The sequence below is a fragment of the Diabrotica virgifera genome, chromosome 2, assembly GCF_917563875.1.
Source record: "Diabrotica virgifera virgifera chromosome 2, PGI_DIABVI_V3a".
Lineage (NCBI taxonomy): Eukaryota > Metazoa > Arthropoda > Insecta > Coleoptera > Chrysomelidae > Diabrotica > Diabrotica virgifera.
In genome coordinates this window covers 200,167,148-200,192,484 of record NC_065444.1, presented here as the reverse complement: position 1 = coordinate 200,192,484, position 25,337 = coordinate 200,167,148, and the positions used below count along the sequence as shown (strand labels likewise).

At 35.4% G+C, this 25,337-nt stretch overlaps 1 protein-coding gene across 1 annotated transcript in view; it reads right to left on the bottom strand.

Annotated features, from left to right (window-relative positions):
• Positions 1 to 5,177: 5,177 nt before the first annotated feature.
• Positions 5,178 to 25,337, bottom strand: part of LOC126880349 (ubiquitin-conjugating enzyme E2-24 kDa) — a 33,683-nt gene continuing 13,523 nt past the window's right edge. Inside the window, exons 2-3 of the mRNA XM_050644154.1 lie at positions 22,542 to 23,013; positions 5,178 to 11,637 (exon numbers count right to left, since the gene is read on the bottom strand). Coding sequence (XP_050500111.1) covers positions 11,540 to 11,637; positions 22,542 to 23,004 — 561 coding nt within the window. The 5' untranslated portion in view covers positions 23,005 to 23,013 and the 3' untranslated portion in view covers positions 5,178 to 11,539. The remainder of the gene's footprint in view (positions 11,638 to 22,541; positions 23,014 to 25,337) is intronic.

Sequence of the window (25,337 nt, the reverse complement as noted above, 5' to 3'; positions counted from 1 at the left end):
ACTGCGAATGATGGCGCTTCTTCGGTGGTGAAGGTGGAGGCAGAAGTTACGAATAATGAAATGGCTTTGTCAAAACTGTTTAAAAATCCGTTTATTTTAACGGCATCCAAAGACCGAGATTGAAATTATAGTTTTATTCTTTGAAAATACTAAACATGGAAAACAAAATAAAGAATGTAGTTTATCACACCCACATAATCACTAAGTTTTTCTATATTGTTCAACTTTAAAACAATGTTTAAACTTTTTGTTTCTTATTGCACATTCTTGTGCCAAGTTTATCTCCGGCCAAGTTAGTCCATTCTTTTTATAAGAAGTCGATTTTCAAAACTATTTGCATTTTCTTTTATAAACTTTACTGAATAAGGCTCCACCATCCTAAAAAAACTACCTACCAATATTGTATTTAATTTTTTTTTTTTTTTTTTTTTTTTTTTTTTTTTTTTTTTAATAAAATCCCACAACAGAAAATGCCAAACTGTGAATCGAAACGCTTCGACCCGGTCTCTGTGTGCAGTGTACAAATGGTCAATGTTTTAAGATAGGAGAATCCCTGGTTCACGGATTTAAGAGCTCTCGTTCTTCTATAGGGTTACTGTATAGTGGCTGGGTTCAATTTGAATTCTGCACTTACCACGTTCTAGCGTAGCGGTGTTGTGCAAACAAATTATGTGATTAATAAATACAGTTATATTTTAATGATACTATATTTAAGAAAAAATATTTTAATGATATTTATGAGATTTTTAAAAATATGTATTTTAATGAAATATGATTGGGTGTTCACTGCACAAATGAACCAATGGAGAAACCGCCCCTGTTCATGTTCTATATAGACAAAAAATTTAACAACAACCCACCACTATATTTTAAAAAATGTCCATAAAACATAAAAAACCCAAATAAGAGTACACAAATGTTCCCCGAAAATTTTCTATACGGAATAATCTAAAAAAAAAATCGTGATTTTTTCGTTTAGGATGAAAAATCTTAAGAGTGTAGGCGCAAAATTTTCGGGCCAATGCTTTTTAAATTCATGCATTTTGTTCGAATCCTGAAAAAACTAATAAATATTTTTGAAACATTTAAACGTAGAATGAAAGGTTACTTATTACAGAGGGACGAAAGTCCCTTAGAATAAACAAAAAAGTTTTTTTTTTAAAGAGATATTTAAAATTAAAAATGACACTCAATTTTCTCTTCTTTTTCATCCCTGTAACTTATTAAAATAAACAGAAGTTTTTTAGTTACTTTCGGCCATCGGTAATAATGTAATCTTTCATTCTGCGTTTAAATTTTTCAAAAATAACTAGTTTTCTCAGGATTTGAAAAAATGAATGCATTTAAAAAGATTGCTCGTAACAGCTGAGATGAAAACCCTTCGAAAAATCGATGGTAAGACTTTATGGGGCGGAGCTAGAAGTACAAATATACGAAGGAGATGCAAAGGTGGACAACATTAATAACTAGGTAAGAGACACAAGAGTAGAATCGAATGACAACATAGGGAGCATTCAAGTATTACGTAACGCGATTTTTGACCCCCCCCTCCCCCCTACGTAACGCACTGTAATGGGCGTTTAACTATCGCGTAACGCAATTTTTGACCCCCCCCCCAACCTGCGTTACGTAATACTTGAACGCTCCCTAAGCCGAATGACAACAAATAGAGTAATAAGGACAGCTGGAGACGGTTCCTCAATAGGAAGACGATCAGTGGGAAATTTTGTTTATTTATTGGGAATTTATTGTTTTAATTTTTGTTAGTTGCTAGTTTTTTGCGGTTTCCCAAAATTATTGAAATTGGAGACCTTTGATTTTACACCCCTCATATGTAGAGTTCGGAGAAAAGCTAATGTGTGTACTCATTTTGGTTTTTTTATGTTTTATGAACCACATTTTTCAAGAAATAGTAGAGGTAGTTTTCTGTTACATTTAAAAAGCCAAAAAAGCTCTACAGCTTCTACTACCATGTTCAATCGACTAATCACTAGACAGCCACACCACGACTGACTCCCATTAGGTCAGATTGGTCCTGCGACTACTGTCGTTTGGGGCGCACTGACTTGCCTGCTAGCATTTTGTACCACCTCGTTGGAATAAAATAGATAAAGAGACAAAAGAGTGATCTAAATAATAAAATGATTGATACAAAAATAAAATGAAACTAAATATTAATGTCTAAACAGCGCCATTCAATTGCTTCGGGAGAATATTCCAAAGTTCTGGATGTTTTCACAGTAGGCACGATTTGGGTAGTCTGAAACACAATAGTTTATGGTATGTCTAGGACCTTCCGCATGGCCCCATTTTAACAGCGAATCAGCACATTTACCATCTCCCGTAGGTATACGATTAAGCCTCGTTCAGGTGGACAGGGGCAGATTTGATCTGATGAAGTTGGGGAGTGAACATAGTGGTAGAGGAGCAAAGTATGCTAAATGTGCAGGCACTCGAGCGTTATGGGGACCTATTGGGTTGTGAAGAGTTGGTCCTAAGAAAAAACAAAGTTAAGTACAGTTTTCCATTTTTAATTAAATTTTCCATTTCCAACAATCGTTTTTAGATTATAGCGCCATCTATCCATAATTCTAAAAAATGTCTCGAATAAAAGTTGCTCATTTTTACGTAAGGAATCCAAATCTGCAATAGAAAATGGGGGCTCCCATTTAAGATTTTAAAGTAACCTCCACTCCACCTCCGTGGGGGCCGTGTTTGGTGTCATTCGATAGATTTTATCGAATGGCTTTTCGAACAGTTCAACAATGGATTGAACAGTTTTTAGATCTGATGTTCATTTACCCCCCACCCCTCTCCGTGGGAAGTCGTGTTTGGTATCATTCGATAGATTTTTGAAAAATATTGAGCACATATTTTTTAGTTTTTCGATCTGTCATTGATTTCGCGAAATATTCGCTTTTTTCTTGTGAAACTTTGGGACTCGCCCATTTCCTTACGCCCGCTCAAATCGTCAGATTTTTGAAATATACACCGTTTTGAACATCAGATCAAAAAACTGAAAAATACACTTATTCAATATTTTTGAAAAATCTATGGAATGGCACCAAACACGGCCCCCCACGGAGGTGGGGGGTTACTTTAAAATCTTAAATGGGAGCCCCCATTTTTTATTGCAGATTTGGATTCCTTACGTAAAAATAAGTAACTTTTATTCGCGACATTTTTTAGAATTATGGATAGATGGCGATATAATCTAAAAAAAAAAACGATTGTTAACTTACCTTATCTTAATCTGACGATTTTGAGGATAGATTTTTTTTCGGTTCCCCCCCCCCCCCCCCCAACTGTATTGAGATCCAATATATGGTACAGGTACATTTTCAGGGTACAAGGTTTCACCCCATGTAATAATCTGACGCGCTCGAGTAACTGCAAAAATCCCCGCTTAGGCTCCCCTACCATAGTGCCGGTTCTATTGTTGCTATCCATCTTGTTGACTATTGCCAATGTATATCCCAAGTTTTACCAATTTTTCGGGCAGTTCCGATTCGTCTCCATTTTTTATTGCAGATTTGGATTCCTTACGTAAAAATAAGTAACTTTTATTCGAGACATTTTTTAGAATTATGGATAGATGGCGCTATAATCTAAAAAAAAACGATTGTTAACTTACCTTATCTTAATCTGACGATTTCTAAGGATAGATTTTTTTCGGTTCCCCCTTAACGAACCCCCCTGTATTGAGATCCAATATATGGTAGAGGTACATTTTCAGGGTACAAGGTTTCTCCCCATGTAATAATCTGAGGCGCTCGAGTAACTGCAAAAATCCCCGCTTAGGCTCCCCTACCATAGTGCCGGTTCTATTGTTGCTATCCATCTTGTTGACTATTGCCAATGTATATCCTAAGTTTCACCAATTTTTCGGGCAGTTCCGATTGGAGGATTCCTCGATCTGTCGCTAATGCTCTTTTGCGATGTATCTTCATGGTTGGTAATTGTACATTGGCTACAATTTTATGGTACCCTCCCACTAAGGCCACTGTACGGCGTAGACCTGGTGGAGCAATATTGCCTAGGGTACTTACTAAGTGCGTTCGCGGGTGCCTGTCGGCGACAAATTGTCAGCAAATCGCATGCGCACTTTAAAATAATATCGTTAATAGATAAATATACAAGGTATATTTACCTAGTATAATTTAATCGTTAGTTATTAATATTAATTAAAAGTAAACATAATAATAATAATAGTTTTATACCGCTCACGTGGCTTTGGGAGTATAGCAGGGTAGTCTGCTATATCTAGGGCCTACGGTATACAAGAAAGGTAACAGGGCCAGTGCTACGCTTCAACCGCCTATTGTTACCCCTGGTTTTACCCAAGGTACTCATTTTATTCAGGCTGAGTCGACCTGGGGCCTATAAACATTAAAAATGTCTAGTTCTTGCCGGCGGTAGGATTTGAACTCCGGACCACCGGCACGCTAGCCTAGCACACTACCACTCGGCTACGCCGGCCCCATTTTCAAGGTACAGTAAACATACCTTGTATATTTATCTATTAACGGTATTATTTATATTAGGTGAGGTTAGGAATTGTCGGCGACAAATTGTCCAGGGTACCCGCGAACGCAACTAATAAATAGTGAACCATCTCGCTGGGGTTGATTGTATTGTTCCAGTGATTATTCTCATGGTTTAATTAAGTTGAACATAGATTTGGTTTGTATGTGCGCTATTTAAAATCCAAAGCTAAAGCAGAGGTCCGAAGTGTATCCCCAGAAGTACCCCTAGTTGTTCCAGTAAGTTCTTTTATTATGTATATTGTTTCTTGTTCTCAATTTACTGGCTGCGTTTGTAAGAGGACTTTTAAATTTATCAAGTTTGACGCTTAGATATTTGGGATTGTTAATATGTTTACTACTAGCTGTATAATTTAAAGTATCATTGAGATTATCTCAAGCTGACACGATAAGTTTAAGTTTTGCTTGTGTTCGCCATTTCTTATAAGTACTTTGTGTAGTTAGACCTTCGTTTAAAGCTAGAATCTATAAATAAAAATATAAAGGGACCGAGTGGAGTCGCGTCTAAGTCCCCAATATTTCTTAATGATACCAACTATAACTTCAATATCTGAAATAAGGACCTCGTGTGACCATACTGGGTAAGTACATACTTCATACAATTTTGAGGAAGGTTAAAAAATAACAGAAAAATCTACATACTAAATTTTATTATTACAATATCAACTAAAACAGTACTTACTAGAAGAATAGTCCATATTCTCTTAAATTTAGTAAAAAATGATACTTTACACAAGCCGTTTGGGAGTAATTATTTAATTATTCAATACGCATCATGACAAAAGTAAAATAAATATACCTATCACATCAAAAAAAAAAGAAGAAAACGAAAGATATAGGTTATAGTGATTCAAAAAACAAAGCTTTTATCGTATCATTGAAATACATATTTCTGGATGTGTAAGAAATTGTTTATTCATTTACTTTAGGTTTATTGTAACAAAATTCGAAACTTCAAAACCTCCAAAATCATTTGCTTGTGCCCCAAACTCTTCTTTAGAGTAATGTTTGATTCTATAAACTTCTTAATGAGTCCAATTAGGTCACTAATTGAAATATTAACAAAACATCCATGTTCTATAAAACTCAGCTTCAATTTCAAAGTATATACAAGTAAAAGTAGTGTTTTAAGAATCATATGTAGGATAGCACAAAAGCCTTCTACACAGTACGAATTGCACGAATAGAAACTATTTTGATAATTCACAAGTATATAATATGACAACAGTAGAAAAACTGTAGGAATAAAATGGGCCGAAACTACCAAAAATTTTCCGGAAGTTTTTTAATCACAAGCACAATCTCAAATTCAAAAATTTTAAAGGTAGGGCCCATTTCATAGACCAAGTAGTGTTTATACTTAATGATGAGTTAAAAGGCGTGTCATTTCATTTTTGCAATTTTTCAGATTAGATGATTTGTATATCTGACAAAGTTAAAACTGTCGATTAAATTAGCGTCTTTTGTGTCATTAGCTGCCAATTAACGATCAAAATTGCACAAATGATGTAAACGAACACTTATATGATTCATTTACAATCAAATATGGATCTTGTGTAAAAAAATAAGTATTCACAACTAATCAAATTATTAAAAATATCTAATTAGGCACAACATTAATAAATTGCTGTTTAAATTCTAAAGAGAATTTTCTTACACTTTAGAGCTCTCTGACGATATGAATAAAACAAATCCGTTGTTCTTTGGTTTATTTCCCAGTATAATAATATCGTATGGCATTTTTGCCGGGGAGATCCTTTGGGATTGTTCCGACGCCAATTGCATCTTTAGTAGCTAGTGTCGAGGGAACAACGGCTTTACGTGCCCTCCGAAGCACGGTATCAGTTTTAGAAATGAAAATGTCGTCTTGGTGTCGAGATTCGAACTCGTACGGAAGAACTAGTAGAAGGCCAATATTTTGCCGCTGAGCTACGTCCATCCACAATATTTTCTACTGAGCTGAGATCTCTAATCCATGATAGTATCTTATATTACAGCATGTTTCCTTTGAAGACTTCACAATATATCAGTAGGATTATCTTCATGAGAGAAAGTTTAAACAGCACTTAAAAATAATCAGCCTCGATGTTGAAAGACATGCTTTATACATGTACTTATTGCTTATGAACCCATTTCTTTGGAAGTCTTGGTTTATGTACTGATTGCAGCTCGATGCTGATTTCTCTATTTCGTTCATCTCACCAATTGAGTTCAAAAACAACACTGCTGATTACTGGATGAAAACGCATAAGTTCTATTGTTACTTCCTGCACTATCTCGAAGATTGGGAACACTACATGCTTTATTGATATCCTCTTAAAAGTTCACGGGTAAATCTCTGAAATGTATAATTTTGATAAAGTTATCCGATTTTTATTCTGTTTATATTGTCAACTACCTTAAAATATACCCAAGATCTATATTTGATTGTATTTGAAATACCCAATGATATTTTGTCTTTTTTTATTGTCTGAAAAAAATAAGTAGAATACAAAAATTTGGCAACCATAAAACGTTAAGAGCCGTGTCCAGAAAAATGAAATATATTTCTATTTTAATATTAATACAGAGTGTTCATAGGCTTCTTATAATTTTCATATTTTTTAGAACCTCGTTCACAATATAAAAAAATTTAAATGTTCATGTATACTCTTTGATCACATTGTTTTCTCACTATACTAATTTTCCTAATACGTTTGATATTTCTACAACACCCTGTATTACCGAATATCGTTCAGTAAAACATTTCATTAACTAGTAACAGAAAGTTTCAGATCTTACAATTTACACGAAATAATAAAATATTGACAGATAAATCAGTACTGTTTCTTCTTACACGCTATAAAATTCGACATTTCTTTTTCTTCTTCACGTCTTCTACCTTAATGGTCAGGAGCTTTTGACAAAAATTTATCTGGGTTTCTTTGTTGTTGAATATTATTCCTAAGTATGTAGTCAGTTACACATATCATGTACGAATTAGTGGATGTGTTGCAATTATCAAATATTTTACACAGAAAGGGAATAAGATTTCTTTTTATTATTCGAATACTTATTTTGGATACCCATTGTACGATAGACATTGCGTGTAATAAAAAATGCCAAAGTTGAATACATTTTTCATTCTTCTAATTCCTCCGTTAGTCCTAAATGATCAAGCAATCACTAAAATGAGATTTTTTAAACAACTAATATTTCAAGTACATTGTGCTATAGAATTCGCTTCCGTCATAAACGACAGAAATATAGACAAGTGTATAATTGTATTTTTACACGAAACCATTCCCTTTGTATTAGAAGATTCCTACATTCTTTCTGAGACTCAAATTCCAAAAACTTTTTGATACACCCTTCGTTTTTATGTTGTCTTACATTGTGGTTTACAGCTTTATTAACAACTGTAGTTACCACTCATTGTGATTCAAACTCTACATCATCAAGGACATTATATAATTCAAACTGCTACTGGCAAACAGCGAGCACGCCTCAGTAGACTTGAACATGTCTGTGCCTGCTTATGCTTTTCCGAACCTGAGTTCGATGGGTATAGATAAATGTCGCTCAATCTTGCTCATAAATCCTTGAGTAGTCTCGTTGGAAAATACCATTGCGGGGCCCCTTGAAACGATCGAAGACGATTACTTGGCCACTCTCAACATCAAGAACATACAACATTTAAAAAATTGTAAACTGATCCACAAAAATCGAGATCTTCAGGAATTAGGAATAACCAAGATGCGAAGTCCCCGCTTCAGAGCAAAAGGATTCGAGCATGATTGGATTACACATCGTATTCGCCCGATTTGGATCCCTGTGATTTTTGGATTATCAGCAAAAATCGAGCTCTTCAGGAATTAGGAAGTGCCCGTAAAAAATTTGGAAGAACCACTAATAATACGAAGTTCTCACTCCAGAGCAAGAGGAATCAAGAATGATTGAATCACTCACCATATTCGCCCGACCTGGACCCCTGCCAAAATGAGAGAGCATAGGTTGAGATGGTTTGGTCATGTTCAACGTCGAGACGTTAATCACCCAATACGAAGAATTGCTGAAGTGCAGATTCCTAAGAGTAGGAGAGGAAGACCAAAGAAGACATGGGGGGAGACGATTAGGCAGGACATGTTGGTAAAGGGGATTAATATTGATATGACCCAAGATAGAATTATGTGAAAAATGTAATTAGGGAAGCCGACCCCGCATAGGGATAAGGCAAGGAGAATGATGATGATATTTGATAGTGTGGAGGCTGACAGAGCGGACTTCCAGCACTGCTTTCGGAGAAAATAATGGAAAATTCGGAGCGTCGTAGAGACCGGCAAGGACAGTACATTATAATGTAATTGATGTATCAGTTCGATTATTTAATTGCCACACCTCGTATATATCACGCATTTCTTCTTTGTATAGATATCAGACCGAGGTAGTACTAACAACTTTATGATAAAAGAAGATAATAGAATATATTTAAATAATTTTTCTGTCTGGTATAGTTTTATCATTTTACATGCGGTTCAGCCTGAAAGAATATCCCCAGGAAATACCGAAAGTTCGTTTAAATATCATATCACTGTTTTAACCCTATCACCTTTATTGTTGATATTATTTCATTAATGAAATGAAACGGCAAAAATACCCTCCGCTACTATGACTCTTATAACTACTTTGTTTTCATTGTATAGGAAAATGGAAACTCCATATTAATACACACAAATAACCAAGGCCAAAGTGTTTCTGCTAGTGTATGTTTGCTAAAGGCAGAAACGCATTAGGGCGAGGCCTCATTAGCACGTTGCGTTGTGACATTGCGAGGCCTCATTAGCACGTTGCGTTGCGACGTTGCAACGGAACATCGCAGAACACCCTTGTCCGTCGATCCGTTGAGACATCGCAACTGATCAACGCGACTCAGAGCAACGCATTGATGGGGCCTCGTCCCGATCCGTTGTTCCGTTGCGACGTCGCAACGCAACGCAGCGCACTAATGGGGTCTCGCTATTAGGGTAAGAACAGAACAAGTGGGTCGAGGTGGAGGTGTAGGTCGCGGTGGATGCTACTAGTTAAGTCGCGGTCGATGTCGACAGCACATAGCAAGGAGGTCACCTGCGCTGTCATTCGAGCTAGAATCACTATCAAGTGAAGTAGTTTAATGAAATTTGAATGACAAAACTGTGCTTTTGCGATGTTGTGTCAGGCAAGTGATGATAGTGATGAAATTTCAGCTGTAAATAATCAGATCCTCCTTCATATTTCAAAAATTTACTGAATTTAATTACTTTAGAAATTCAAAAATAAACTGAGTACAAAAAAGAGATTATATAAAAAGTATCAACTCGGATAGCGCAGGTAATGACAACTTGGCTTCGAACGGACCAATCACACGGAATCATCCTTGTAGGCCGCGCAGTAGACATCCATGTAAAACAAACTCTTTTTATTTTCAAAAGCATCGATGTAAACCTCCTGGATGACATCGATGTAAACCTCCTGGATGGCATCGCGCTAAACCTCCACCTCGACTTACCTGCTCTGTTCTCTGCCACAATGTGTTTGTTTTACATGGATATCGGCAGCGACCGCGACCTCCACCGCGACCCACTTGTTCTGTTCTTACTCTTAGAGTCGCAGACGCGACTCGTCGCGGGCTAGTCTAGCTCAGATTCTTTACGTTGTTTTTAATGTTCATGAACGCATTTGAAAGTCGCGGACGGGACGAGGCCTTGATTCAATCTTTAATGCGAATCTCAAGTCTTCTACTGTATTGTTCGTGATTATCGCGTCCACGACTCTCTAATGCGTTTATGCCGAAACTCTCACTAAATGCAGTGAGACATTTCAGGCAGAAAAACAATAGTAGGTTATAATTGGATTCATACTCTCAGCAACACTTTTTGGTTACAATATGTATCCTCTTTTACAACTAAGCAATAATCAAAACAACGAAGTTTCTCGTCCATACATATTTCTCCATTTTTCCAGACACTTAGTTTTAAAAACAAAAATGACGAGACTATATTATACAATTTTCTCTTTAAAAAGAGTATATTTTATTCACAAAAATTTATTTTATCCTATTCCGTTAAAAACTAAACAAAAATGAATGGTTATAAGTATGCAAAACACTGAAGACAGACAAAAATCTTAGGTTAGCGTGTAAGAATTCTGAAAACATTGATAAATCCTATCAAGATATTGTTTAAATTAATTTAGTATGCATAATTAAAAAATAAGCTGGTGTAATTTTAATTTCCTCATTTCTCTTTACATTTCACGCTAAAATTAGAGAATTTGAACTTGCACAGAAAAAATAAAATTAAGAAGGAACATAAGTGTCAGCACATATTATTTTTATTGCTACAAGTACTACTATTGTTGGTTTTCAAGTGAATGCTCCACAACCACAACCCACAACCAACACATAACTATACAATGTCAATCTTTCAATTTTTGAAATTTAAATTAATTCTTATTATATGACTTACCTGAATGAAAGAGAGGTTACAAAACAAAGATACAAATATAAAAAAATCGCTGCTCCCTTCGATAAATATTGCATTTTGTTGAATTCTTAACAACAAATTGATCTATACATATACAGCATGTTTAGTTTTAAATTAGATATACGACCTATAAATGGCAACACTGCACGCGTATTAGACGGTCCCCACTTCCCACGCTAATGCACCTGATTCTCGCCGATTTTAACTCCGTCGCTTCGTCCTCCGCCATCATTCGGCGAGTAAACAACGATAGTGGTATAAGCAATGTTTCCGATTTTATCGCTTCCTTCAGTCCCCTATATCTAATCGAAAACTAAACATATTGTATAATGAACTTAAACAATATCTTGATTTAATATGTTTCAGCGTAAAATTCTACACATAGCCTAACCTAAATGAAAAATGATAAAGATGAATTTTTTTGCCATTCTGTTTGGCAAAGGGAGTGATCTTGAAAGATGGAAGTGTGAAGCTATGTCTTAGGGGGAAGTAGAATCACGTGGCATAACGCTTGGTCCACAATCGCGCAATGCGATCGTGCTCTTCTCGGTTTTGTAGGTATTGGGTCGCTATACTGCCTACTAGTGGATCAGCTAAAATAATATAAAATCTAAGTATAAGTACTACAAATATGTTTTTATACTGTTACTATACATTGTTTTAAAAAATATTCACTTTTGTAAAATCTTTATTTATTGAGAGATTGCTTTTTCCCTTATTTGATATTATTTGTTTGAGAAATATTAATACACATAATATATGTATTTGGATATTGAAAAGACATCAATTAAACTGTCAGTGTAGTAAGTTTAACATAATGTTTATTAATATCACTGTATAAGAGAAAGCCAATAAAGGGTACCCCCCCTCCCCCATTAAGATAGGCAAAATGCCTTCATGGATTTTTCACTCGAAACGTTTGAGCAGTTTTTGGTCATTCTGTGTAAGTGACCAAGTTTCTGAACCATATGTCACCACTGGTCTTCTCTGTATCTGTAGAGTAGGGAGTGTGAGTCAAGTCCCACAGCACTTAGGCCACAATTGACCCATTGAACATACTCCCAGGGGGTTGTCCTTAGTTCATTATCCATCCTGGCATTTCCAGGAAGACAAACAAACCACCTGGTGACCTCTCCCCTATTGGGACCGTGCAAGTTCGGCAAAGCGACCCCTATTTCTACGCTCTATACTAAAATTCGCACTTTTAATTATATTGGCCAATTATATTAGTCCTGGTTACTGGATAATTGTCAAGGCCATAGTCCAAAAAAATAATAAGAAGAAAAAATAAGATTCAGGTTATGTTATGAAAACGTCAACAATTGTATGTAGTAAATAAAATTAGTTATTAAAATGCAGTACTGCAAGCAAAATAAAATTAATTAAATTTACCTTTATATAATAATTGCATATCATATCAATATTGTGGAGCAATATATAATTTTTCTGCTTCATTGACAGAAGGTATGAAATATACGTCAATTTGACAATTTCAATTGACAATATGAATTATTTAAGATAGTTGCAATATTTCTCCGAGACTCGCGCAGGGTCGTTTCTCGTTTCCCCTTCCAAGTACTTGCACACCGCGAATATCGGCAGGTGTAGGCCAAGGCTCGCCGAACGCATACTCTCGTATTGACGATAACTCCGGACATTCACATATGACATGCTCGACAGGTTCGTCATCTCGTTCACACCTCCTGCATAGAGGTGTGTCTACTAGCCCCAGTGTGTGGAGGTGTCTTCTTAGTTGACAATGGCCAGTTAAAAAACCAACTGTCAATCGTAGGTTTTTCCTGGTCATTCTCAAGTACTTTTCTGATGCTGACTACCCAAGGTTCCTTAGTGTTACCTTGGCAAGTCTACATCCTGGCCTCTCTTCCCATCTTTTCACGGTTTGCGTGTGGGAGTGACATTTGACAATTTCCGCGATTGCTGCAGTTGACCAGCCAAAAAGATCACCAGGTCCTAAGAGTCTTAGGCCTGCTGCCTTCCTAGCTAGCTGGCCAGCAATGCGGTTGCCTTTATTTCCATTGTGTCCTGTAACCCACCTCAGGTTGATGTTGTTACCATCCGAAGCTTGGGCTAGTGATTCATGACACTCCATTACTAGCCCTGATATGACACGTGGTCTGTTCAGGGTTAGTAGCGCTTGTCTGCTGTCTGTGCAGATTATTATAGTTTTGCCGGCTATACCTTTCCGGATTATCTCTTTTTCGGCTATGGAGATACCAGCCAGTTCATTCTGAACTACGCTGGTATTTTTGCTCATACCCCATTTTATACTAAGGTTAGTAATCTGGAGTACATTCCGCATCCTGAGCCTTCTTTCGTTTTGGAGCCATCGGTGCATAGATGCAATATGCATTTGCCACATTTGACTCCCTATGTTGTCTTGTCTCGATTTTGTAGGGTTTGTCGAAGACAAACGTAGGTTTAATTGAGTCGCATCCATGGCCCGCATGTAGCTGGGGCAGTGCCTCCAGCTCACTCCGCCAGAAACAGCATCTCCATTGTCCCATTCCTACATCAAGGTTTGCACCCGCTGAGCGTAATCTCATCATCGTTATCAGCGCCACCTCTTTGACATATATGTCTAAAGGGGTAATGCCAATGAGCAACTCCATTGCAGCAGTTGGTGTTGTTTTCATGGCACCTGTTATATTTAGGCAAGCCATCTGTTGAATATGGTTTAGTTTGTTGATCGCTGTTGCCTGTAGCACTTTTGGTACCCAAGCAATGGCTCCGTAAGTTAGCATTGGCCTAATGACAGTAGTGTATATCCAGGCGACCACCCTGGGCGAAAGGCCCCAAGTGCATCCGACCGTTCGCCGACACTGTTCATAGGCAATATATGCTTTTTTAGCTCTACTATCTAAGTGAGAGTTCCATGTTAACTTCCTGTCAAGGGTAATACAAAGGTATTTCACCTCTTCAGAGAAGTTCAGACTGCAGTTTAGAATCCCAGGGGGTGTTAAGCCTGTGATCCTTCTTTTTCTGGTGAAGATGATCATCTGTCTTTTTTGGATTTATAGACAGTGAGTGTTCCTTACACCATGTTTCTATTAGTCTGAGAGCAACTTGTAATCTCTCGCATAGTGTGTTCTCAAACTCACCGCTTTGCAATATCGTCTGCATAGGCTATTGTGTAGAAACCGTTCTTGCCGAGTTGGTCAACCAGGGTATCCAAAACTATTGTTCACCACTGGTCTTATTAGTGTTTTATATACAGTCAATTTAATTTTTCTAGGTAGTTTTGAGGCTATTTGTCTTTTTAAGCCATAATCACACTTATTGACAAGCACTATTCTTCTTTTAATTTGTTAATTCTTCAACCCCTACCCTATGTAACTCCCTGAACTTTTACATCACTGCATCAATCATGCTCCTTTTTGAAACCATACTGCCTGGGTGACTGCCCACCTCACTCTTCACTCTTGTGCGCACTTCACATTAGTAGCAACCAAGATCAAACGAAAGCCAGTTCACCTCAATTTAGTTTATGTTCAGGGGAACTATCCATGATGTACCGCGAGTAGGTGTGCTAGCATTACACTCCATTCTATTCTCATACCATTTTATCCTTTGTGTCTTCATTGCTTGCTATATGTTCCCATTTATTATCTCTTTCTCTTATCTTTTTCATGATTTATTCAAGGACTTGTTCATTTTAATTTCCAACATTTTATCGTACATACCTACTTTTTTGTACTTGTTTATATCTTTATTTTTGTATTTCGTCTTATTTACTTGGTTCTAAATATATTCTTGTTTCAGTGAAATTCTCCTAAATATTGAAACATTTGTGCTTTTTCCAAATTATATTCATGAAAGTGCAAATTTAAGAGCCTATTGAGATTATTATTGAGAGTATTATCGAGAACAAGTACTATATCGACTGACAAAAATATTTATTAACCAACATTATTATTAGGAAACTTTCAAAAATTTAGATGCATTTTATTTAAATACAACTAAATATTGTTCTTACAATGTTATGTGAATGAATTTTTCCTAAATTGTTAATTTAATAAAGGTAATAATGTAAATATATTGTGCTGAATTTTTAGACAAACATTAACACAAATCATCTAAATTTAGATATCAAAAACCATAGCTGTTTTGATTTTATTATTTAAATTAGATAAGGTCAGTCACTTGTTTGTTTACTTATTTTATCTGTCATAAAGTATTTTTGTAAATGTTTTTAGTAGTTGGAGATAACAAGTTTTATTGCAAGAAGGTAAAGTTTGTTGATCAACTTAGTGAATTTTGATCACTTTATAACTGTTTATTAAAGTGCAAATTAAATTTTGTGTTGAAAGCTTTATATTTTAATTTCCTAGGTTCTTTGGAGTATTGGAGTTTCTCGTGTAATGGCTTTGTTATGAAGGAAAACTGTTCGAACCTCGTTTGTCAATTAGACGGGGCTGTACCGTCACCCCGTTAGCGAAATTATTCCGATTCGATTTTTTTGCACAAACTTACTCAAAAAGAAGTCCTTATAACAAATCCACAGGGTGTTAGGCAGTGCCGTGGTCGAAAAATTGTTACAACAATTTTTTTAAAATAAATTCACAATTTTTTTTTTATTTCGAACATTTTTTTTTTTAGATAATTTGGGTTATTCTGAGCAAAAAAGGTCTCTTGTCATTTTTCTCTAAAATTGATTGTTGTCAAGTTATACGCGATTTAAAATTTGAAAAATGCAAAAATGGCCATTTTCAAAACTTAATAACTCAATTAAAAATTATACTACGAAAGTCAGAAAGTGATCAAATCAAAGTTTAAAATCCCTCCTTCAAGATTAGAGCTCCATTTTCCCGGCCCCTTTTGATTTCCAGGGAATCGGTAATTTGGATTTCCCGGGACTTCCCGGGAATCGGGAAATTTAAAAATAAAAAAAAAATGATTTTTTAATTCTTTATTTTTTTTTTCAGTGCAATTACTTGGTATAAAAACGTATAAATTTAACGAAATATTAAAAATTTTTATAAAAATTCAAAAATTTCAAAGAAAATCCAAAATTTTAAAGGAAATTTTAAAATTGGGAAAATTATAAATTTTTGAATTTTCGTTGTTTTTATTATTGAAATATATTTTAAGAAAACATAAATTGTCCAGTGTTTGATCTTCAAGGCTGGTTCTTTTCTTTTTTGTACAGAAATTTGCTAAAGTTGAAAGCGCACGTTCGCTTTCTGTTGATGTAGATCTGATGGTTTTAAGTGCAGTGAATAATTTTTTTAAATGTCTGGTCAGCTTATTTGAATTGACCTACAAGCTCTTGTTTAATGACCTTTTATAATTCTTCATTGACATGGTTTTAATTCAAAATAAATATTTATGTTATTATTGTAGATGCAAAATGAATCAGATCCGTCGCATAAACAATAGAGTGTCTATGCTAACCGGTATGGTACATTCTGATTTAACGCCAAAATTGGAAGGTTTAAAATATTTATAATTAAAAAAGAATTATTTCCAGTGGAACAGTTGAAAACGATTATTAAGCACAGAGATAATTGTATCAGAATCATTTATTAATTGTGAGTTAGTAATATCTCCGCTCATAATTTAAAATTTGATATTAAAAAAATCCCGGAAAATCTGTAGGAATTTCCGGGAATCGAGATTTCCATTTTTTACCGATTACCCGGGAAATTTGTCCCGGGAATGGAGCTCTTCTAATCAAGATCCTGAAGAAATTCTTGTCATTATTTTATTACAAATGCCGGGAGGTGCCGTTGTTTAAACAATTTTTTTTAAACAAATTAAAAAAGTCAATTTTTTCACTTCATACAATTTTTTTTTTAGGTTATATGGGTCATTCCGAGCAAAAAGGTATCTTGTGAGTAATTTTTCTCTAAAATTGATTGTTGTCGAGTTATACACGATTTAAAATTTTCAAAGCGATTAAAAATTATTATTATGAAAGACAGAAAGTGACCAAATCAAATTTTAAAACCCCTCCTTCAAGATCTTGAAAAAATTTCTGTCATTATTTTATTACAAAGCTGTTATTTTTAATTATTAACATTTCTTTATTTTATTTATCGTATGGCATAGATACAATAAGAACACATAATTTAAAAAAAGTATATAAAACATTACATGAAGTATCACAACGAACATCAAATGTATTAATATAATGTAAAACATTTTCGGTCGCATTCAGGAACTCATCGAAAACTCCAGGGTACCGCCTTCGGGGGCATTCCTCAATAATGTGGCGGGCGGTCTGCCGTTGCGCACCACAGTCACACTCAGGAGTAAGGGCCTTTCCCCATCTATGCAAGCTGTCAGCACATCTACCGGTAACTGTTCTTATTCTGTTCAGCGCCGTCCATGTATTGCGGGGCAGTTCAAAGCCTGGCGGTTTCTGATCGATACAGGCCATTTGGTGTGATTCCTGTGGTGAGTCGCTCTCCCATTGTCTTCTCCAAGCATTGGTGAGGTCGAAATGTTCCTGATGTAGGGAGGTGGTCCTTATGGGGGATATCTGGAGCGCAGTCTGTTCATTTCGATATCAAGCTTATCATGGTGGATGGGTAGTTGATAGTTAGCCTCGATTTTTCGATATTCTCTGAGAAGAGAATGACTTCTTCTTAGTTTCGGCGGTGGAATGTGACTCAGAATGGGAAGCCAATAGTTCGGTGTTGGTTGAATTGTACCTGAGATCATTCGCATTGTCTGGTTTAATTGGGTGTCAATGATCTTCGTGTGTTTGCTATTGAGCCATACCGGCGAAGCATATTCAGCCGCCGAGTATACGAGTCCGAGAGCGGATGATCTGAGTACGGAGGCTGAGGATCCCCATGTGGTGCCACATAGCTTTTGGATTATATATTATTTCGCGTCTTCAGTTTTTCTGCCGTTCTTTGTAGGTGTTCCTTAAAACTTAAGATTCTGTCAAGAGTCACTCCAAGATATTTTGGTGTTGAGTTATGAGTGAGTAGTCTGTTTTCAAAGTGAACGGAGAGTTTTTTGTTGGCTTGGGCATTATTCAGATGGAAACAGCACACTTCAGTTTTCGTTGCATTGGGCCGTAGCCTCCATTTGCGAAAATATTCACCCATAACAGCAAGGTCATCCGTTAGTATTGTTTCTGTAACATTCATGTTATTATGTCTTGCTGCGATGGCCCAATCGTCAGTGTAGCCAAATTTCTGCGAAGTTGTCCTAGGCCACGATGTATAAATTAAAGAGTAAGGGTGCCAAAACAGATCTCTGTGGCAGTCCATTGCTGAGCTTCATTTGGACACTTCTTAAGTTGCCCATTGTGACGTGAAAAGGTCTGTCAGTGAGCATGCTATCAATGAGTTTGGTTACCTTTTGGCATGGGATGGCACGGATCAGTTTGCAGATTAGTCCTTGTCTCCAGACGGTGTCGTATGCAGCTGATAGGTCAATGAAAGCAACGGATGTTTTTTGCTTTCTTTGAAAACCTGCTTCAATATGTATTGTTAGGGATAGGATCTGATCTGTGCAGCTGAAGGTTAGGTCTGAACCCTGCTTGCTCAATAGGTATCACCCCCAATATGGTGTTACTAATTCTGTTGTGGATTAAGCGTTCCAACAGTTTATAGACACAGCTCGTCAGTGCAATCAGTTGATCATTTGCTTTTCCTGGTTTCAATATGGCTATAATGGAGGCCTTTTTAAGGGAATGGGGGATTTCTCCTGATTTTAATATATCTGTGTAGAAATCAGCCAGCCATTTCCTAGCATATTTGCCACAATGGAGTAAAAATTCTGGATGTATTTTATCGGAGCCGGGTGCCTTTCCAGACTTAATTTCTGATATTGCTAAGGTAATTTCTTCTGGAGTAAACTCGTCATGAGTATTCAGATGTAGGCGGGCATACAGACTTTAGTATTTTTAGTTCTTGTTTTACTTTGGTGGTGTGGTCACGATCTCTAGGTGCCCTTGAGTTTGCTACAATGTGGGAGGCCACTCTGTTGGGAACTATTGGTACTTTGTCTCTAGTTGAGTGTCTGCGACTACCAAGTTTTCTAAGTAAGGACCACGCTTTTCTGCTTAATTTACTAAAGTCTAGTTTATTATTAACAATTAGCGCTATATAAAAATAATTTTTAATTGAGTTATTAAGCCATGAAAATGGTCATTTTCGCATTTTTCAAATTTTTTTTCGCATAGGTCCACAGAATCTCTGACTGAAGCATTTCAGTCGTTAAGACCATCTGCACAGAGAATGGGACTACATATAAATGTCTAAAAGACCAAATATATGTGTTGCAGTTAATCAAGCAACCCGACACCTACAAGAATAATAATTGACGACCTAGAACTGGAAGGTGTCAACACCTTCATATACCTAGGCTCGCTGCTAACTAAAAATAACAATGTCAGTGAAGAAATTAAAAGAAGAATAGTGCTTGTCAATAAGTGTGACTATGGCTTAAGAAGACAAACGGCCTCAAAACTACTTAGAAAAATTAAATTGACTATATAAAACACTATGTAATAAGACCAGTGGTGGACAATAGTTTTGGATACCCTGGTACAGTTTTGGATACCCTGGTTGACCAACTCAGCAAGAACGGTTTCTACACAATAGCCTTTAGTAGTATAATATGATATGTGACAGATTGTAAATATACTGGGAGTTAATAAAAAAAAAAAAGAAAAAGCAGTGGTGGATGACCTGGTGGCTAGAGTGCTATAGTTGTCGGACCTAAACCCCACACTGTGAAACCTTACATATTGGACAGTTTTGAAAGTATGGAGAGAGTGTAACCTCTTTCGCATTTGCCTTCGATGACCTCACTATTATGCTGGTGGTGGTACAGGTTTCTTCACTGTGTAGCGTACATGTGACCAAGTCGAGGAATTAATGATAATGCATGGACTAGGTCTGGTGCGGGTAAGACTGAGGCCATAGTTTTCAAGGGACCAAGGAAAAGAACAACATTCGCATGTGCAAGAAAGGGAGTGGTTCCAAAGAAATGGAGTTGGAATTGTAAGATCTTCATTTTAAAGTCTTTACAATTAAAAAAAGGTTAATTTGCAATAACAAATTACCGAAATTAAACTTGCCTTAGCACAAATTGTAGGTTTTTAAATTTCCTACAACTTTATATTTAACTTTATTATAACTTTATAATTGAAAGTTTTTCTCTAAAATGAATATCTTAAGCTGCAGAATTAAAAATCACTAAAATTTGCAAATTTTAGTGATTTCAAAATTAGGTGCTACATTTTAGTAAAGTTATTCCTGACATCATCATTTACAACGCCTGATGGGTTTCAAAAATTTCTGAATTATAACACGTTTTTTCACCCACAGTCTGGACTAAATGTTATGAAGATAAACCGCTGAATTATCAGAAGAATGTTGCATATTATTACTTATTAAATGTAATATGTATTATGTATGTAAATTTGCAATGTAGAATAAGTAGTACAGTAAAACATCCAGTAAGTGAAATAATTGGGGGGGGGGAGGCTGTTTGGATAAGAATTTCGGTTAAAAATAACTGTGAAGTTGGGGGTTGCTGGACGAAGACATTACCTCGAACAAACAAACTTAAACTTTTTTCAGAAACTTTATTCTTATAAGGTTAAATGTACAATTACATTTACGTCGACCGACATTATCGTTATGATAGGTCAAGGTGACCCATAAGTCGGTAACTATATCCCCTGACTACGCGCCAACAGAGTTCAACGACAACAACGATGTCTCAGGTACTCGACCTTCCTACTTATATCTATTATATTAAAAACAGTGCCCATATGTATTACCATATATGGTGAGGTTCTATACGTATATCAAGAATGACGTGTGCTTTCTCTGCAGTCTTTCAAATGAGTTCAATACTTTGAACTTTGCTACTATCGTAATAAATTATACAAATTGCAACTGTAATATTATGACCTTATTTTTATAACAAATAAATTCGGAAAATTCCGTGAGGTACCGTCACATCTCTCTGGGCGGGGAAAAGATGAAAGGGAATTTCAGCAACAATTTCCTTTCATCTCTATTTTATATTATTTATGTTGACTGACGTCTCTCCTTTATAATAAAATTAAACAAACATATGAAAATAAAATGAGAAAAGAAAAATAATGAGATATATAAATATTTACACGGAATCTTAAGTACTAGTAAAAGTCTTATGTAGGGCTATTATTACACTTTTACACTATAACACTTTTCAGTACTTATTCTTTTTAAATATTATACAGCTTAACGTTATTCTTATGTATGACTACTTGTTTACCCTTTTTCTCAATAATTACGATAGGTATTTCATCTTTAATTACGGTATATGGACCCGAAAACAAAGAGTTAAGTTTTGAGTTTGACTCATTTTTTATTAATACCTTATCTCCTGGTTTATAAGTTATTTTACTCGTTTTGGCATCATATACTTTTTTTCTGCTGTGTTTTGTCTGTGTCAGTGTTTCTCTGGCCTCCTTTGCAGCTACTTGTAGTCTGTATTTCAGTTCCCTGGGATAGTCGTCAAAATTATACAAATGTTCTATTTCGTTTTGAACATTTGTCGGCAGTCTACAGGTTTTTCCGAACACTAATTCGAACGGTGTATAACCCGTTGCTGAGTGTACTGAAATGTTATATGAAAAACAGAATTATTACACCCATGTACTCCAATTTGTACGGAATTTTGATAGTTGTATCCTAAGATATGCATTTAAATGCTTATGAGTATTTTCTAAAGCTCCAATTGTTTTGTGGTGATATGCTGTGGAGTTTAGTTTCTCTATTTGCAATAATGAGCATGTTTCCTTAAATACTCTTGCCATAAACTCTGAGCCTTGGTCTGTCCAAGACTCAATTCCGTGAGGGTTGTCGTGTACCATCACATAACATTGTTTTTTATATTCTTCTTGTATCAAATTACATAGTGTTCTTGGTCAAAGTTGGTATTAAAAATACTATGAGGTGATTTCGTAATCTATTGTATATTTAATTGCGTTCTTGACTTGTATGAAAGCAATGTTGACAAATTAACATCGAATTGTTTCTGTTTTGCGATAAACATTCACTTTTTATTGACGAAAATATTGAAACTGTCAAACCAACCGTTTCGGTTAAAAATGTTCCAGTTAACCCGCGAGCAGTCGCGCCGTTAGAAAAAATCTAACATTTTATCCTTTTTCGTGATAACTTGATAAAAAATTTTGCAACAAACTTTCCACTCTTAAAGTGCCTCGAGGAAGGGTGTAGTAATGCGAGGTTTATTTGTTTTCTTTTTTTTTCTTCTTCTTTTTTTGGAATTTATGGCTTTCGTGAGAAAAAATTAGCTTTAATAATTGTTGGAAATAATATTTCTAACATTACAAGTAAATAAAAATACTATAACATAAAAATTTGTTGTAAATTCGCGTCTAAATTCGTATTGTTAGACAAAATCTAACGCACGACTGATTACGCGACAGAATAGAGTGCGACTGTTCCCGGGTTAATAGAGGTTTTACTGTAATAAATTATATTATGTCACTTACCTGGATTGCAGTCAGTAAGCAAGGAACAAATTGAGAGTAACACTTTAGAAATAGTTAAAGCTGGTGACCAGTTGTCTTTCAAGATGTCTAAGCAAATAACCCCCTGGCTGTTAATATTACAATGGTAAATCCTAGTGCGGAAAGTGACCTTGGGTGGTTTAAACGGATACTCTGGTGAAAAATGTATATCCAGGAAGAACACACCCCCTTCATAAACAGATCCAGGAGGGCCAAGAATAGTTGAAACCCATTCATAGAAATTTTCACCTTTTGGGCCAGCACTGCAATTTGGAGGAGGATCTAGAGTTATTTCAGCTAACTCTTTCTGAATTCTCTTGGCGGAAGTTCCAAGAGCTTTTGACATTTTCGGATTAGGTTTTGATTCTTTACTTTCCTTTTGCTCACCTACAGCAGCTTGTCCTCCTCTTCCACGGCCTGATCCACTGGAGCCAGCAGATGACATTGTTTAAAACTATTTAACAAAAGAAGGAATTAATATAAATGCCATTACATTAATTATCATAGTTTTTATTTAACATTAATTACGCATGATATATTTACACTTTTGGATATATTTTTAAACTGATTACAATAATGCTTGTTGTGGTTAAAGCTGTTGAAAGTTAAATATGTAATAGTCAATAATTATTATGTAAATATATATGTGATAAGTCCAGTTCTGGATGTTAAACTTAATATGGGTCATTGCCACTTAGATTATATAGATAAGAATATTTATGATATGTAAAATAAGTATGTTTAAAATATAATACCAAGATTTATCCAAGGGTAGGTATACCATTAGGTCATGTCCAAATAAAATTTAAGTTTTCGGATATTTCTACAAAAGAAATATACGAAAAAATATCTCTTTTACCTAGTAAAAATACCCTTGGTCCCGACGGTGTTCCAAGTAGCCTGTTAAAATATTGTATATGTATTGTACTCTCGGAGATCCGTGGAAAAAATTTATACCCAAAATAACAAAATTCAGTTTGGCAACACTGTGCGAATGTTGATAGTAACATATCCTTTTTAAGATAAGCACAACTGTAATTTAGTCCAAACAAATTAATATATTTTTTTTGCCAACAAAAATGAGATTTTTCAACCAAATAATGTTTCAAATATGATATGCAAAATAATTTTTAATTGGGTTGTGCTAATGGGCTTGCTTTTTTTGTCATTAAAGTAAAAAAAAACTAAATTTTACTCATTAAATCAATGTTGTCCGTTTATCGTCTTAATTATTTTAACTGTACTAATATCGGTTGAGTAATTCTGAATGATTAATAGGTCGTTAAAACATTTTATCTGTAGCGGCTTCTGGAATATCTTAAAAATATCGAATTTCATTGATAAAATGCGCATCTTCGCTTCGACAATACCCTTGTGGTTCCACTAAGTTTATTATTTAATAAGTCTTTAAGATCCTCAATTTTTCCTGAAAAATGGAAGGATAGTTTTATCACGCCCATCTTTAAAAGTGGGAACAAAAACGATGTTACGAACTACAGGAGTGTATGCATTCAATCATCACTTCCAAAATTGTTTGACAGTATTATCAGCGACCAATTAAACTGGATGTGTGGTGGGCTAATAAATAAGAATCAGCATGGCTTCTGTTCAGGTCGTTCAACTCTAACTAATCTGTTACCATATCAATAAAAAATAATTAAAGCTTTGGAAGAATTCAAGCAAGTTGATGCAGTTTACACAGATTTTTCAAAGGCTTTCGATCAAGTAGACCATAATATTTTTCTCAGGAGATTATTTGATATAGGGTTTGATGTTTCGGCTGTAGGTTGGATCAAAAGTTTATTGTCAGAGCGTAGACAGATGGTCAAAATAGGTGCTTTTAAATCGGATGCAATATGTGTAACTTCTGGTGTTCCCCAAGGGGGCACTGTTCCCCAATGTTTTTCAATCTGTTTGTGGACTCAATTTTTGATTGTTTTGAAAACAGTGAAGGTCTCGCTTTTGCTGATGATTTCAAAGCCTACAGAATAATGAATTGCCAAACTGATCAACAACTGCTGCAGGACGATCTTGACAGATTAACGCAGTGGTGTCACATTAATAAATTAAACCTAAATATATCAAAATGTTGTCTAATTAGTTTTTTTAAGGGTTCCAGAAAATATGACACTTCTTACGAACTGTGTGGGCAACCATTAAAAACTGTATCAAAAATAAAAGACTTGGGAGTAATTCGATCATATTAACTCTGTCACAATACAGTCATCCAAAATGTTGGGTTTCATCGTGAGAAATTGTAGACATTTTTCTGTTGACACTGTCAGAAGCCTTTACTCTTCATTAGTCAGATCTAAACTTGAGTATGGATCAGTGGTGTGGTCTCCTTACCAAGCTGTCCATAAATATACTGTAGAAAAGGTTCAGCATAAGTTTCTACGATTTTGTGGATTCAAATTATATATTGGGATCTCTGATCATAATTATTCAATTTTGGAAAAACAACTGAATTTGAAAACACTTTCAGAAAGGAGAATCTGTGCTGGATTAAATTTTTTGCATAAAATTGTTACAGGGAAAATTGATAGTGCTGAATTGTTGGAGTCGGTTAACATTGAGATTGTCACACGAAATAGGAGACATAACTACTCTTCTTTTCATATACCCTATCATCGAACAAATTATGGTATGAATTTGCCTATAGAAAGATACTCGAGATATGTTAACCAACTTCATTTGGAAATATTTTATATGTCTGAGAGTGGGTTCAGGGCTCAATTTAATAGAATTAATTTCATAGAATAATTAATACTTTAGTTT